The sequence below is a fragment of the Callithrix jacchus genome, chromosome 4, assembly GCF_049354715.1.
Source record: "Callithrix jacchus isolate 240 chromosome 4, calJac240_pri, whole genome shotgun sequence".
Taxonomy (NCBI): Eukaryota; Metazoa; Chordata; class Mammalia; order Primates; family Cebidae; genus Callithrix; species Callithrix jacchus.
In genome coordinates this window covers 58,994,263-59,011,635 of record NC_133505.1, presented here as the reverse complement: position 1 = coordinate 59,011,635, position 17,373 = coordinate 58,994,263, and the positions used below count along the sequence as shown (strand labels likewise).

At 34.3% G+C, this 17,373-nt stretch overlaps 1 protein-coding gene across 1 annotated transcript in view; it reads right to left on the bottom strand.

Annotated features, from left to right (window-relative positions):
• Positions 1-17,373, bottom strand: part of TFAP2D (transcription factor AP-2 delta) — a 57,859-nt gene that overhangs the window by 16,059 nt on the left and 24,427 nt on the right. The window contains exons 5-6 of the mRNA XM_035295872.2: positions 12,335-12,476; positions 5,352-5,465 (exon numbers count right to left, since the gene is read on the bottom strand). Coding sequence (XP_035151763.1) covers positions 5,352-5,465; positions 12,335-12,476 — 256 coding nt within the window. The remainder of the gene's footprint in view (positions 1-5,351; positions 5,466-12,334; positions 12,477-17,373) is intronic.

Genomic DNA, 17,373 nt, shown 5'->3' with positions numbered 1-17,373 from the left:
TTCAAGTGGTCTGCATTGGGAAGGAGGTTTAACTAAATAAAATAGTAATGCAAGTTGATGTTATTAATTAGAGTATTCTCCATGTCTATTCAATTACACTCCCTCCTCACTTCTTTCTCAGCCAGGATTCAGTAAAAACAGTGGAAAATCACACTCTACCAATTGCCTGCTTTTAAAGTCAGATGTGCTATGTCTCCGTTGTAATTCATCTTTCTCTTGAGCTTATGGTTTATTGAAATTACAGTTGTCACTGTCAGTAGAACATTTTAAAGGAGACATACTCAGCCAGGTATAGTTGCTAACATCTGTAATCCCAGCACTTTAGGAGGCCAAGGTGGGAAGATTGCTTGAGCCTAGGAAGTTGAGACCAACTTGAGCAACATGGTAAAACCCTATCTCTACAAAAAATACAAAAAAATAGCCAAGCATGGTGGCATGTGCCTGTAGGCTCAAATACTCAGGAAGCTGAGGTGTGAGAATTACCTAAGCCCAGAAAGTCTAGGATGCAATGAGACATGATCAAGCCACTGCACCTCAACCTGGGTGACTCACACAAAATAAAATTAAGTTAAAATTAAAAGGATACCTTATGCTAACACATATTTACCCAGATTATTTGTAGAATCATCAATGTAGAATCTTTTTATTTTTAATTTTTACATTTTTTAGTAGAGATGAAGTCTCTTTATGTTACAAAGGCTGATATTGAAGTCTGGGCCTCAGTGATCCTTCCACCTAGGCCTCCCAACAGAATGTTTTTAATATGTTAGTATATAAGACAGGACTTGATAGAATTCTCAGTGCCAGTTTAAAAACAAAATGGAATTTTTCTTCTCCCAAAGGAAAAAAAAAACTTATAGTTACGGAATTGTGGTTCTTAAACTTGCCTAACAATCAGAATCAACTTCAGAGTTTTATACATATATATATATATATATATATATGTGTGTGTGTGTGTGTGTATATATATATGTATATATATGTGTATGTATATAACTGAATATATATACATATATTATATATATTATTGCATTTTAGGTTTTGGGGTACACGTAAAAGCTATGCAGGATTGTTGCATAAGCACATACATGGCAATGTGATTTGTTGCCTCCATCCCCATCACTTATATCTGGCATTTCTCTTCATGTTATTCCTCCCCAACTCCCTGCCCCCACTGTCCCTTCCCTAGTCCCCCTCCAAAGACCTCAGTGTGTGATGCTCCCCTCCCTGTTTAAAAATAACATAGATACCTGAGTCCGGTCCTAGAACTATTGAATCAAATCTCTAAATATTAAATATGTCCTCCAATCCTTGAGATTTCTTTTACGGTTTCAAGAGTGATTCTGCTATACACCAAAGTTTAAGAAATACACTTGTAAAGTGCAGTGTCTATTTCAAGGCTAAGCAACAAGCTGACTTTTGCTATCCTACTGTTAATATATTCTGTTGATGCCTCTTTAATAAATGTGCAGTAAAGAAATTACACACATTTAAATTTAGTCTACATCAGAGACCTTCACTTTGGGTTTCAATTGAAAATGCCAGTCGTGTATCTTTTGTTTGAAATGATATAACGTAAGATACGTAAAAGAATGAAGTTGGACCCTTACCTTACAACATAAACAAAAATTAACTCAAAATGAATCAAAGACAGAAATAAGACATACAACTGTAAACCATTAGAATAAAAAAATTCAAGAAAACTTTAAGGCATAGTATTTGACAAAGATTTCCCGAATTTGACACCAAAAGCACAGGGAAAAAAGGTAAAAATAAACAAATTGAACTACATCAGAATTTAAACTATGTACCAAAGACACAATAAACAGACTAATAAATATACAAAATGGGAAAAATATTTGCAAATTATACATCTAAGCAGAGGTTACTATCTAGAACATATAAAAAACTCCAGCTTAATAAAAAAATAATCTGGTCAAAAAGTGGGCAAAGGACTTAAATATTTCTTCAAAGATGATATACAAGTGGCTAAAAAATACATGAAATAATGCTTAACATCACTAATCATTAGAGAAATGCAAATCAACAATGAAATATCACCTCACACCCATTAGGATGGCATGATTTCGTGACAATATGGAGAAATGGAAAGCTTGTACGTTATTTGTGAAAATGTAAAGTGGTGTAGCTGCTATGAAAAACAGTAGAATAGGTCCTCAAAATATGAAAAATAAAATTACCATATTATCCAGCAGTTTCACTTCTGGGTATATATCCAAAAGAACTGAAAGCAAGATTTTGAAGAGATATTTACACATCAATGTTGCAGCACTAATCATGATAGTGAAGAAGTGGAAGCAACCCATTTGCCATCAATAAATGAATGGATAAAACGTGCCATATATAGACACATACACACTCACACACACATACACAGGAATATTGTGCAGCCTTAAAAGGAAGAAAATATTGACAAATGCTATGACATGAATCAACCTGGAAGACATTATGATAAGTGAAATAAGCCAGTTGCGAAAAGGCAAATACTGTGTGCTTCCTCTTATATGAGATGTGTAGCATAGTTCGATTCACAGAAACACAAAATAAGATGGTAGTTGACAGAGGCTGGAGAGAGGAGAAGATGAGGAGCTGTTTAATGGGTACAGACAGTTTTATAAAATAAAAAAGTTGCGGAGAGTGGTTATACAACAATGAGAATACGCTTAACACTACTAAATTGGTTAGAAATGGTTAAGATGGTAAATTTTGTGTTATGAATTTTTAATCACAATTTAAGAAAAATATATAGTAGGAAATCTGCTATAAAGAAATCTTTGATTGTGCAATTTGTATCACCATACTGCTATTTGTTATGAAATCAGAAATTTTTATCTAAGTAAATATCTTGGGCCATAATTAAAGAAAAATAAATAAAAATTCTGGCAAACATTTAAAAAGTATAATAATGGGAAATAATAACTTTCTAATATTCAAAATATTCAATATATAAATAATACCAACATTTTATAGATGATACAATTATAAGTAAACATGCAGTGTTAGAAAGTTTTAAGATATGGTTATACTTGAAATTGTGGTTGAGAATCTGAAACTGTATATAATAACCCCCAATATAATCTTATTTTTTTTTTCACTAGGGGTAAGGGTAGCCATTTACCATGTATTTAGCTGCACTTTGAGTAACACCAGACTGTTCCCATATTCTGTATGGGGAGGTAAGTGAGAGCATATAAAGCCCACAAAGAAAATGTTCAGTTCACGTTTTGAAATGAGTTTTCTCTAAAGAGATCTCTGGCACTAAGTTGGCGACTGACTAATGTGTTAACAAATCAGCAAGTTGTGCCTATGCTAAGAAAACAAATATTTTACCTATTTATTTCACAGAGTAGTTGATGTTTGACTGATGCTCTATTTTGTTTTGAGAGTAAAAAGGACAGCTACTATCTGAGGAAGGCCTCAGCATTTGTAATTGGAAATAATTTAGTACACATGACAGAGTCTCAGATCTCTGTACTTTAAAAGTATGCTCCTTCTCAGAGTAAATTTGTAATTTAATAAACTTTTTTAAACCCAGAATCAAATCGCAATAAAAATTACTAAGTTCTAAGTTGATCTTTTGCAAAAACTGTAAATCCCTTTATTGTTCACATGAACAATAAATAATTTTTTTATTTTTCACAAAAATATGAAAAATATTTGTGTAGATATAATGCTGGAGACAAATTTAAACTCGGATTGGTGGTGAAGGCCAATAATATGTCATTTACTGAATGCTTACTTTGTGTTCTTTCTCTTATTTTAGCTCACCTATGACCATATAATGGAGGTGTCTTTATTCCATTTAAAGCTGAGGAAATAACGGTTTGTAATGAGTGTGTATGTTACCCCAAGCAACCCAGCTCATATGTATAAGGGCTCACATATACTAGGATTTGAAAAGGTTTTGACTCCAAAACCTTTTGCTCATAACACCTGGGCATTTTATTTTCTCCCAGTTTTATTATACTTCCTATCATTATCACTAGTTCAAATGAGTGGTAGGAGAGAAGTCCTGTGAAATATGTCCTACATTTTGTGCATTTTGGGAAGATAAATCCTAAATTGAGCCATCAGAGATGTATGTCTATTGTGTCTTGAGGAAACTTGTGACATATTGTAAAATATTATATTTAACTGTGTCTGATGTTGCCTACTAAATTCTAACTTATTTAAACACTTGTCACTTTCTAAAGTACCCTTCTCAACAGCCTTACATTTTTAACAGATATTGAAAGCATTTTAATATTTAAAATGTATTAGTCTTTCCTTATCATTATTTAACTAAATGATAATAACTAAGAGAAGATACAATATTTTATACTGATGAGACGGCTATCATGCAGGCATTACAATTCTAGAATTGTAAAACTGTAAGGCACCTGAGTAATTACTATGTTCCCTCTCACATTCCCTCTGGGGCATAAATTAACCAGAAAACAAAATTTTCTTCATTCTCGAAACACATCAGAAAATGAAATATAAAATATGCTTCCAATAATACATTTCATGCTTTTGTGTGATCTAACTTAAAAACCATTTGCAGTTTCTAATTGCATAGAAACTATTACCATACTTCTGGAAAATCAGCCAGTGATATCCTGTTAACTTCTGTCATGGGGTCTTTCCATTAATCAATTTATGTCACCAAGATAAAGAACTATTTAAAATATTTCAGAACCCTCATCCCAAAGTGCTAAATATTATTTAAAATAATAGTGTTCACTTTTATAAAATAATTATTTCCTAACAATGCATAAATATATAAAATTTTCCAATCTAAAATGCTTCATGCATTGTTATTCTCAGTTTGATTTTATAAGCTTGGAATTTCAAAAAATTCAGTCAATCACTGCTATGGTCTGAATATCATTGCTATGGTCCCCATCGCCCCACTCCAAATTCATATACTAAAACCTAATCCCAATGCAATAGTATTAAATAGAGTCTTTAGGAGGCGATTAGCTTATGAGGGCAGAACCCTCATGAATAGGATTAGTGCCCTTATAAAGCCCAAGGGATCTTGTTTGCCCCTTTCATCATATGGGAGAAAAGTGAGACTGTGCCATCTCTGAAGCAGAGAGCAAGGCTTCATCAGACACTAAATCTGCTGGCACCTTAATCTCAGACTTCCCAGTCCTCAGAACTGTAAACAATATATTTCCGTTGTTTATAAGTTACCCAGTCTAAGGTATTTTGTTATAGCCCATCTGAAAGGAGTAGAACAGTCACCGTATAAATATATTGGTGATATCTCTAAATAGAACTGTGATAGAAATACAAGAGTCTGCGTTATTAAAAAAAAATTTGAGCAAACTGAAAACCAGTCTTACCTGAAATGTGTTAAATGTCTCTGGATGTCAAGGTCTAGAATCGGAGTAGGTCTGGAGGATCCCAGTGGTGATCTATCTTGGCTCAAGAGGTCTTGGAATTCTTTACAGATTTGTCTAAAATAAAAGAACCAAATTTAAAATCAAACTTTTGAAATTGGGCTTCAATTTAATCCCATGATATTTAATCAAAGGTTTGTTCTCTCTCTTAAAAGAAGTCTACGTAACATTACATAAAGCAATTGCAAAAGTTCCATTCACAGCATACAGTTGAGGTTCACAATGGTGACTTCGCTCTCGGTGGTTATAGGAAAATCATACAACATTTCAAACAAATAACAATCCATGAACACAGATAAGACCATGTTCATTTTTAAGATGACTATTCATAGATTAACCTCAGTATAAGGGAAACCCCATATGAAATGATCACAATAATCTTTTTAATTGAAATATGATTGTTTTAGACATTGTATGAGTAAACAAATCTAATTAAAGTCACAGTTTTATTTCAGAGCCATGATTCAAACAGATTTTAGAAAATCCTTTTTTACCAATATTGCATTAGATTTCAGATTCTTATGGACTAATTTTATATCTCTTAATAGTTAAAGCAGATAATCATCCATAATTTAGTTCATTAACCTCACAAAAATGGTTATATTATGTTCCATGTAAGCTTATTTCTTGCAAAAAGTACTCTCAAGGTCACTTTTCTACTGCATTTTTTGCTTTAAATGGTTATGGTTTCTGGTCATTGGTTTTCATTTAATTACAGTATTACCATGCAACAATACAGCCCTTGGGTTCTCTTTTACTCCCTGACTGAGGATAGGTCGCCATCATGAACAACACAGTAACTATATGCACTAGAAAGTTCATGACCAACTGACTACCTCAGAGGAAACAAATGGTCATTCTTGTCCTTCTCTGGGAAGGCAGCAGTGCCTAAAATGGAAACTTGGGGAAAACTAGCCAAAATGTACAAGACCACACCAGATGTCATCTTTGTATTCGGATTCAGAACTCATTTTGGTGGTGGCAAGACAACTGGCTTTGGCATGATTGACGATTCCCTGGATAATGCAAAGAAAGAGGAACCCAAACATAGACTTCCAAGACACGGCCTATATGAGAAGAAAAAGACCTCAAGAAAGCAACGAAAGGAATGCAGGAACAGAATGAAGAAAGTCAGGGGGACAGCAAAGGCCAATGCCAGTGCTGGCAAAAAGTGAGCGGGGGACTGGATCACAGCTGAAGGGGTAAAGGTGCTGCAATGATGTTATCTCTGGCCGTTGCGGATTTTTCACGAGAAGCTTAATAAACCAAAAAACTTTCATCTGGAAAAAAACCAATAAAACCCTTGTGATGTACAGCCCAAATGACATAATTCTAAAGAAGCAGAATACACTATACAGAGAGAAGTTTTTTTTTTTGGTTTTGTTTTTTAACAACAAAACACTAAATTAGTCCAGTCTCTGAAAAGTAAAAGATTGGGAAGGAATTGCTTAAAAGAATCCATCATCTAAAGTGAAGCAACTCTGACTCCGTAATCAAGGGATAATATAATAATTAGGTTTTTTCTCTGATTTTACAATGGTGGTCACAAAATGTAACAATGTAGCCCTGACTTTGATTATCAATGTAACCAAAGACTGGTACAGAAGGATAAAATTATTCCAAGTGAATAGGGACCAGGCCATTATTCTGCAGCAAGGCATTTGTGTCATTAGCAAATGACTACTAAAAAGTGACAAAATTTCTTGAAGTACAAATAATTGATCACTGAGTTAAAATCAGTGGAGACTTCTTAATCAGGTACCTAAAATTTATTGAATTCCACTACAGATCACTTATGATTTTTAAAAATGAACAGTGAGGGTCTGGTTTAATGCTAGTGTTCAAAATTGCCTTACTCATGTTTGCAGAACACAGGTGAAAGTGAAAAAGAGGCAGAGATAGGAAAGACAAAGTCCTTATCTGCTGCAGTGAAATAGGATACTCCATATCCCCTTTCTGTTTTTTTCTTTTTCTTTTAAGATCATGTTAGAACGATTTAAAACAAAACAAAACAAAACAAAACAGTACAGAGAGTTTCCATGTACCCTTCATTCAGTTTCCCTTATGTTAACATCTTACATAACCAATGAACTTATTTCTAAGAAACTACTATACGCACAATGCTATTAAACTACAGATTTTATCTGGACTTAAATTTAGTTTCTCTACAAATGTTCTTTCTGTAAATGGTGCAGGATCTAGTTTAGGATTCTACATTGCATTTGGTTTGTCATGCATCCTTAGCCTGATCCAGTCTTTGACAGTTCCTCAGTCGTTTGTCATCTTTCATTAATGCTTTTGAAGAGTACTGGTCAATTATTTTTGACCTTTCTAAAGGGCTGATTGGATCTCTGAGATACAACATCTGAATACATGCTAGTAACAACTGTGTGTTTCTACTTTTATTGAGGTTTCTTCTGAACTCCTCACATTTTCTGTTGTGAGACTCAATTGCTTTATGAAATATACCCATTTTTAGGTGTATTGCCCATATTTTAATCGATGAATGCAACTTCATCTAAGTGTTTGTTGCCATATTGAGGAGGGTATCATAATCTGTTTTGCTTTGTGTTATTTAATAGAATTAGATTTGTTATATTTGTTTATGGAAATTTCTAACTAAAATCTTAAATGTAGCCTCATACTGTCATTTATAAATTACTGTATGGCAGGCAATCATTATAATCCATTCTTACAAAGAAAGATTGGTGTTGATTTTAGATCAGTCTTCTAGTTTTCTATCAGATTAAAATAAATTTTAAAACACTGAAATAAAGATTTAAACATTAGTTATTGTGGTATAATATCAGAATTAATTGGGTAATGGAATAAACTTATAAGTTGACAAATCAACTTTGTTCCTATATAAATAATACAGTAAGTTATAATAAAATTGATGAAGAAATGAGAAAACGCTAAAGAGGTGGACAAATTTAACTCACGCTAAATAATTCACACATGAAGCTTTACCAGGAGTAATATTAGAATTCTCCCACTTTTGTATTTAACACTACAGCTTACCTCACCTACTTTCAAGCTTCTAGACTTGAAAACAGATGACAATTCGGTAGATTCGCCCTAGGCAATTATCATCATCATCTGATTATTGCACTTAAAGAATTATGATTTTATGACTAATTTCATTCTTAAAGTTTTATTTATAAAACTACAAAAAGAAACAATCTTAGTTCTCAAAACAAAATATTATATTATGAATTAGGTAACATAAGATGACCTTCAATGAATCATACTTGTTAACTTTATCACTTACATCATTGTCCTTAAGGATGTAAGTTTTTAGCTGATGTCTGAAATCCAAGTTCTATGTTTCACCTTTAGATGATTAATATTGTGGTAATACCAAAAGTTGTTAACTATTCTGCTTTACCTTAATGCAGATCAAATATTAGACACATTTAGTCCTAAATTTAAGGAAAAGGTTTAAATATGTTTTCTGATAACCAAATAAATGAATGTTTCATCTGATTCATTTTTAGAATTCAAAAAATGTTTCAGTTTCTATTCTTTCACCTAAATAAACATCTCAATAACATCAAAATATTTAATCAACAAAATACTGGAAATAAAGAGGAATTAGAAGACTAATGGCACTTAATCAATAAGCTCTTTATACAACTGTATACTTGACAGTATACTAAAAGACAACTGAATCTGTTATTCATGAAGATTTAAAAAAATATGTAGGCCAATCTGACAACACAGATCAGCAATTAGATCTCTCATTCAATAAATTTTAGATTATATATATATATATTTTTATAAAATTGTCCAAGTCTTATGAAGAAAGGTGAACTGACTAGGATATAATGAATATCCCTATAGGCTACTTAATATTAACTTTTAGCATTTTAATTGATGAAAATATCCAATACTTTCTATTAGTGGAAAATTAGAAACTTCTCAGAACACATGTTGGGTCCATCCATATGTTGCACAAAAAGGATATTATTTGTATACATTCCTAATTTATCTAGTTATAGTGATTAGTGGTTATATTGCCTGTGTTTGCTATAACTTCACAGTCTCTGATTCTTTGATTTTTATTTCATATAGTACAATAAGAAGATAGGATGCATATACCTAACAAAAATAAAAAATTATAAAGCGGTATTTTAATTTTCAGATATTTATGCCTATTTAGTCTTTTGTAAAATAAGTTAATTGAAACAAGTACACTCAATTCTTGTTTGACATTTAATGGTCTGCAAATGTGCAGCTATGAGCAGACAGATAAAAGAAAATTACATGTTCTCACAATGTTTTATGAACTCAAAGTTCAAAATATCACCCAAAATACGATATGTTACTTAGATCCCAGGTAAAAGGAAAATACGACTACCTGGTCAAATACTCTACTCAAAAATAGATGTCTTAACGTAACTTTGCCAAATATGGATGCATTCTTCTGATTTCCCTCAATTTTTTCTATCATTTACTTCTGTTAAAACAAAATCTCAGTGCCAATTTGAATGTACTCAGAGACTATTGCACACTTCAACAGAATGATGGGAATCTCCAAGAAAATAGGAATTATATTTATTGTGTTGATGATGGTAATGATGAACAGTTACAAAACAATTCCTGGAGGACAGAGTACAGGAGAACTGTTTCTCTGAATTAAGGACTAAAAGTCTTTGAATATGCATGATAAAACCACAACCAAGTCATTTTGAGGTAGAAAAAATAAAGGTGTTTTCTCTTGGAAATTTGTATTTTGGGATAACAGTAAAATTCACATGGATATGTGCATTGGTAAAATTTGCATGATCTTGCCAGCTAGAATGATATGCTATGGAAACACCTGGGAGATATATAGTGCTAGTACTGGGTAATTCTCTTAATCTGTAATGAGTCTTTATCTTTATCCTAAGGTAATATAAAGGATTCAAACTAACTAACTATATGTGCTTTCAGCTCCTGGAGAAATTGAAACATGACTGTAATTATTCAGAAAATAAATTTAGTCAAGAAATTATTTGGAAAAAGAAAAGAGCACAAGGCAGAGGTAGCAACTCCCAGAAGATAAACTATGCAAAAGGTTCAGATTTAGGTCTTTTGATTAGCAAGTTTTCAGGGGCTTCCACATCACAAAATTTATTCCCAGATTTTAAGTTCTAGTTTTATACCTGCCTCATAATTTTCTTTCTCTGTCTATTGGTCTTCATTCTCTCTTGCTGCTATTCCTTTTCTCTTAACCTTGTTTTGCTTTTTCTCTATTCCTTCTGCCACCAACTTTTGTTTTTCTTCTCTTTGGGACAAGATGAGATAATCTAGTACTTTCAGAACAGCATAGATATATACAATTCTAAATCTAAACAGCGATAGCCACAGCAGTGCATAAAGCCCAATTAAGGGACTCAAGTGTCCTAGACAAACCAGTGAGATGGTAAGTACCCCAAGTATCCCATATATTTCTTAAATTTGTAAAAATACCTATGTTACATTAGAAGCTGATAGAAAAGAGAATATTCAGTTTTGGTTTTATGCATTTTGAGCCAATTAAAATTTTAGCCAGTATGTTGTAAAGGTATTAAATAATTACTTTTTATCAGTTTCTAAGAAGCAATGTTTTTAATACTATCTGCCCTAGGTTTTCTCTTAAAAAGTTTTCCTTAAGGTTGGACATTGTGGCTCTTGCCTGTGAACTAACCCTTTGGGAGGCCAAAGAGGGCAGATTGCTTGAACCCAGGAGTTTGAGACCAGCTTGGGCAACACGGCAAAAATGCATCTTTACAAAAAATTCAAAAACCATTTGGGTGTTATGGCTCATGCCTATAGTCTCAGCTACTCAGGAGGCTGAGGTAGGATGATTATGTGAACCTGGGGAAGGTGAGACTATAGTGAGTTATGATCGTGCCACTGTATTCCAGCCTGGGTGACAGAGTGAGACCATGTCTCAAACAAACAAATGACCAAATAAACAGACAAATAATACTTTTCCATGAATAAAAAATTAATTTATAATTGACAGCTTAACCAGCTGGAACTATTTAGTTCTAAAATCTGATTATTGAATTAAAAATTATTTAAGATGCTTAATGGCCTAAATTTAGCAATAACTTATTTCAATAAAGAGAAGATAACAAGAATTAGTTACTACCTGAAGGATTTTCCTCGAAAACTTTTGACTATAACCTGCAGTGCTACCTGCTGTTCTGTTGGGTTTTTACACAATAAATGGTAGTATTCCTATTTATTATCAAAGAATCTTTAAATGTCAGGGAATTTAAAAGTCATCTTATGCAAGCTTCCACCTTTCCTATTGCAATGTCAAATTTGTCTATATCATTTTCCTCATTATTTTAATTAGGCTTTTTACAATTTCCAGAAGCTTTGAAATACATTATACTTAAAAAAAAAAAAAAAAAAAAAAAAAGACAATACCACTATGAGGCAGTATAAGGATGATATGCTTACTCATATACAAGAGAGGATGGGGGCACTCATGTTGATCCTCGGTCCCAGAGGTCTCCCTGGTACCTCTCACCAATCTGTGACCTCATCTTCTGTCACATTCCCCAAACATTTATGGTGTTTTGAGATATTTACCCTCATTTGTTAAGGCAAAATGAGTACCTTAGACCAAATTACATAGCAATCAAAGGCATATTTGCCTGGGATCTACATTTCCTAAACGTTTTCCTCCAAGGGATTTCTGCATATTCTGGAGAAGTTTTCCAAGAACTTTCATCAGTTTCAATGACAGCTTCATCACTAATCAAGGATAGTTTGTAAACTTTGTCATAGGCACCAAAGGGTGGAAGGTCCTTGTTAATATATTTAGCTGCTGGTGTGTAAGATCCGCCTTGTTTTAGAGAACGGGTGCCTTCTAGACTGTTTCTCATTCAAAGAAAATTTAAAAAGCTGAAGATGAAAGCACACAGAGGTTTCCCCATTCTGCTTACTTGGTCGCCAGGATCATCTTTTTTCTTGCTGTCTGTTCTTTCTGTTCCATATGTTGTCTGGCAAGATGTTCTCCTACTGCTTTGGCTGGAAACTCTGTTTCACAAGTGTAGCCAAAATCCCGAGCCAAGTGCAAAGCCTCCCCTGTTGGCAAATAACACAAGTGAGTTTTTCACCAGCATCCAACCTTAATCACAGTAGTGTCTTACATGTTGCTCAAGCCTCACTCCTGGCAGTGGTCAGACAAATCATTTCCTACTTAAACTATTCAAGAAAAATGACCTTTTTTGGGGAGAGGAAGGGAGGTAATAAAGAAGAATGAGGGGAAATTGAGGAACAGAGAAGTGACTTAGCAGGCAGAGATATGTGGAAAATTGAGGGGAAGAAAACAGAAACACAGAAGTGTTGACTCCCCTTATGGCTCTGGACATTAGATCAGACTGACTTCCGAGGTTTTTCACATGATTCACAAGTGAAATAGCCCCATGGACAAGTCATTTTCTGGCTGCTGAACCTATAACCCATTCTCAGTGAATCTAAACTATTCAGATGTCTTTTCCATGAGACCTATGAAAATACCAGCAAAGGGTTCAGATAACTTTTCAAGGAAGTTGGAGAACTGTTTTGGAAAACCAAGAATAACTTTTGTTCTCTCACAAAATTCTAAATCCAATTAAATTTTTAAGAAATGGAGTAGAAATGGCTTCCCAGCAAAGTAACTGATGAAAATCAATCCAGAAAACAATGGTTTTTTTTTTTTTTTTTTTTTTTTTTTGAGACGGAGTTTCACTCTTGTTACCCAGGCTGGAGTGCAATGGTGTGATCTCAGCACACCGCAACCTCCGCCTCCTGGGTTCAGGTAATTCTCCTGCCTCAGCCTCCTGAGTAGCTGGGATTACAGACATGTGCCACCATGTCCAGCTAATTTTTTGTATTTTTAGTAGAGACGGGGTTTCACCATGTTGACCAGGATGGTCTCGATCTATTGACCTGGTGATCCACCAACCTTGGCCTCCCAAAGTGCTGGGATTACAGGTGTGAGCCACCACGTCCGGCCCTGCAATGGTATTTTTAAAGCTTAATGAAGGCAAATCCTACCTGGCCACTAAAATTTGTTTTTTTAAAGTCAAGTTTTCTAAACAAAATGTAGTACATATATACCATGGGATACTATGCAGCCACAAACAAGAATGAGATCATGTTCTTTGCAAGAGTAGCTGGAGGCCATTATCCTAAGTAAGCTACCACAGGAAGAAAAAACCAAATACTGCATGTTCTTATTTATAAGTGGGAGCTTAACAATGAGAACACATGAACACAAAGAGGAAGAACAGACACAGGGACCTACTTCAGGGTGGAAAGTGGGAGGTGGAAAAGAATCAGAAAACACACCTATTGGGTAGTATGCTTATTATCTGGGTGATGAAATACTCTGTAAACCAAACCCCCATGACGCATAGTTTACCTATATTATAAACCTTCACATGGACCCCTAAACCTAAAAGTTAAAAATGTTTTTACTGTATATATGTTAATACTAAGCATCTACTCAACTACTTTATTCAAGGCACAGTGCTAGCTAGGAGTAATGGAGAACATAAAAAGGTACTAAAGATTGCCTGTCTCTACAAAAATGACAGTCATAACAATAACAGTAGCAACAACAAGTATCTTAGTAACACCTTATTTTTATTGTACCTATATGAGCATTACCTATAATCTTTTCATGTTTGTTGTTATTATAGTGACAGTATATAATACAAGATGTTATATTACAAGTACAAAAAAATGAAATAGCTAATAATATGAAGAAAAATTTTATAGATATACCAAATAAATATACAAAAGAGAATAGTTAACATGGATGAAAATATCTTTAGTAAAGGTGCTAGTAATTTGGGAGACAGAAGCAGGAGGATCCCTTGAGTCCAGGAGTTAGAGACAAACCTGACAACATAGCAAGACTGCATCCCTAGAAAAATTTAAAACTTAGTCAGATGTGGTGGTGTATGCCTGCAGTACCTAGCTACTCAGGAGACCGAGGCTGGAGGATTGCTTGGCATCATAAAGTTGAGACTATAGTGAGCCACCTGAACTCCAGCTTGGGTGACAAAGTAAGAACCTGTCTCAAAAAAAAAAATTCATTTTTTTTCATTTTCATAAGGTGAGACCTCCTGTCCTAGGTTGTAGCAAAAAAGTCTAGTTTAATATAAAAGGTATTGCAATAAGTAAACATATTAGTGCAGTTAATGTTTTATAAACTCTGATCATGCCCCTCCCCACATATATTTCAAATGAGCAATAGCAGATCTTTAGTTGTATTTAAATATTTGTGTGGTGGAAAACATCACTGTTTTTTTCTTCTATTTTAAATAGGGAGATGATATAACTAAATGGAAAGGATCTCTATGTTAATTAATCTGAATAGTGCTAGTTTAATGGAGGCTCACAGCTTAAGGTAAGAAAATATTGTATATTTGATAGACGAAACGGCACAAAGGCGTGTGTGTGTGTGTGTGTGTGTGTGTGTGTGTGTGTGTGTTTTAAGGTCATTGCCATGCCGTACAGGAAACTCACTGTTGCTTGAAAAATGATAGAAGGGAGATTATTTGAGAAGTTTACAAATTTGGAAGTAAAAATGTTTTAAAGTTTGACCTATCAAATAATGCTAAAGCACCTGACCATAGGATGAACTCATGTAGACCTCAGAATTCAAAAGTATTTTGTAACTAATAGTATAATACCATCAGTGGTGTCATCTTTTTACAACAGGTCAAGTTCCATATATTAATATAGCTGGACATTGTTCACACTGAAACAGATATTTTAAAAAATATTTTAACAGAGACAATCTATTTGTCTGTGTCTATCTGTCTATCTCTCTATCTGATCCTTTTTCATTTACTGTTTGCACAATAGTGGGAGATGTAAAACAGGACAAACAGGAGGATGGCAGCATGCCTCTTGCATTTTGTGCTAAAACCTGATTCTTGCAGATCTGTCCCATTTTATGCAAAGCTCTCACCGTGTGGTAGTTTTAAAAACAGTTTGAGTGGGACAGCTGCTATTTACATTTACACTGACAGCCAGATCCTTCCTTCCCTCAGTTCTGTTTACTGCTTTCTCCTGCTTGTGATATAACATTGTTACAGGATGTATAGCAATGCTACATCAAAAGAAGCGGCAAGTGAAGACACTCTGATATGTAGTTAATGTGTCTATCATGCCACAAAAGCTTTGTTTGTGAGGACCCAGGAATGAATGACTAAATGGATCCATTAATTAAAATACACATGGTATTCAGAAAAAATGACAAATCTATAGCAAGTTCTCTACAACAGATGTTAGTCAACAGGTTATAGAAAACTAGACATTTTATAATTAGAAAAGCATATTAATAAAACAGTAAGAAGTTTGACCGATTTGGAAAAATAAAGACCTATGAGCTCCTCTGTCTTTGCGGTAGCACAAAATGCCTATGTGAACAATGAACTGAAGCTCAATAACCTGTGGTGGAAAGAACAATCCAGAAAAGCCTGAAGACATTTTTCCTTTTATTTCCAGAACAGCAAATATGGATGCTGTCACCTCATTTCTGGGAGAGAAGTAGAATTCCCTTGCTCCCTTTTGTTTTTCAGAGCTATTTAAGCTGTCCCTTTATTTCAATGTACTGCAGCACTTGGCCATCCACCTTTTTTTTTTTTAATTTAATTTAATACGGTTGAAGCAACACACTAAATTTGACATACCTCCATTTTATTCCGTATCATTTTAAGAATTACATATTTTAGAATAGGATTGAATGATATTTCTGTCTTTAGGTCTCAGGCCAGCATCCTTAGCAAACTAACACAGGAACAGAAAACCAAATACCACATGTTCTCACTTGTAAGTGGAAGCTAAATGATGAGAACACATGGACACATAGAGGGGAACAACATACACTGGGGTCTTTTGGAGGGTAGAAGGTGGGAGGCAAGAGAAGATAAAAAAAATAATAATCAATGGGTACTATTGCCTTAATTCTTGGGTGATGAAATAATTGGCACAACAAACCCCCACAACACAAGTTTACCTATGTAACAAACCTGCATTTGTACCCCTAAACTTAATAAAAGTTAAAAATTGGCCGGGCGCGGTGACTTAAGCCTGTAATCCCAGCACTTTGGGAGACCGAGGCTGGTGGATCACAAGGTAAAGAGACTGAGAACATCCTGGTCAACATGGTGAAACCCCGTCTCTACTAAAAATACAAAAAATTAGCTGGGCATGGTGGCGTGTGCCTGTAATCCCAGCTACTCGGGAGGCTGAGGCAGGAGAATCGCCTGAACCCAAGAGGCGGAGGTTGTGGTGAGCCGAGATCGCACCATTGCACTACAGCCTGGGTAACAAGAGCGAAACTCCGCCTCAAATAAATGAATGAATGAATGAATGAATGAATAAATAAATAAATGTTAAAAAAGAAAAGAATTAGGGTACATGGGTGTATAGGCACATAAGGTAGGTATTTGGAGGGAAGTATTTCAAGTGCAAGGCTCTAGGCTCTATGTGCCACTTGATAACCACACCTTCTAAAAAAGTGGAAACCATGAAGGATTTTCAACTTTTCAATGTAACAGAAGCAGATAATAACTTAAATTAAATCGCTCTTTTAAAAAGCTGGCACAAATAAATTTCAGAACATAGCAAGAGCATAAAAGATAAATTTGTTCCCCAATTTTAGGGAATGCATTTTTCCCCGCTCCAAAGTAAAAAGTAAAAAATTAGGAAGAAATATTGTGAAAAAATTAAGTGATGTTTATTGAGGTTGCCCTGAAATAGAAGGTTAATGGCAAAATATTTTCTGAGGAAAGATTGATTGCACATTGTACCAAGAATCGGGGTTTTATAAGAAACAGATTTAAAGGAAAGCAGCCACTAGTGAGTTAATATGAAACTGTAAGAGCCTCTGTCTGGCTGGCTTCTTGCATGATGAGACCTGTCTTATTTGGCTAATATGGTATGAACTCTATAAACAAAAGAGAAAATGTGGTAGGAAGTA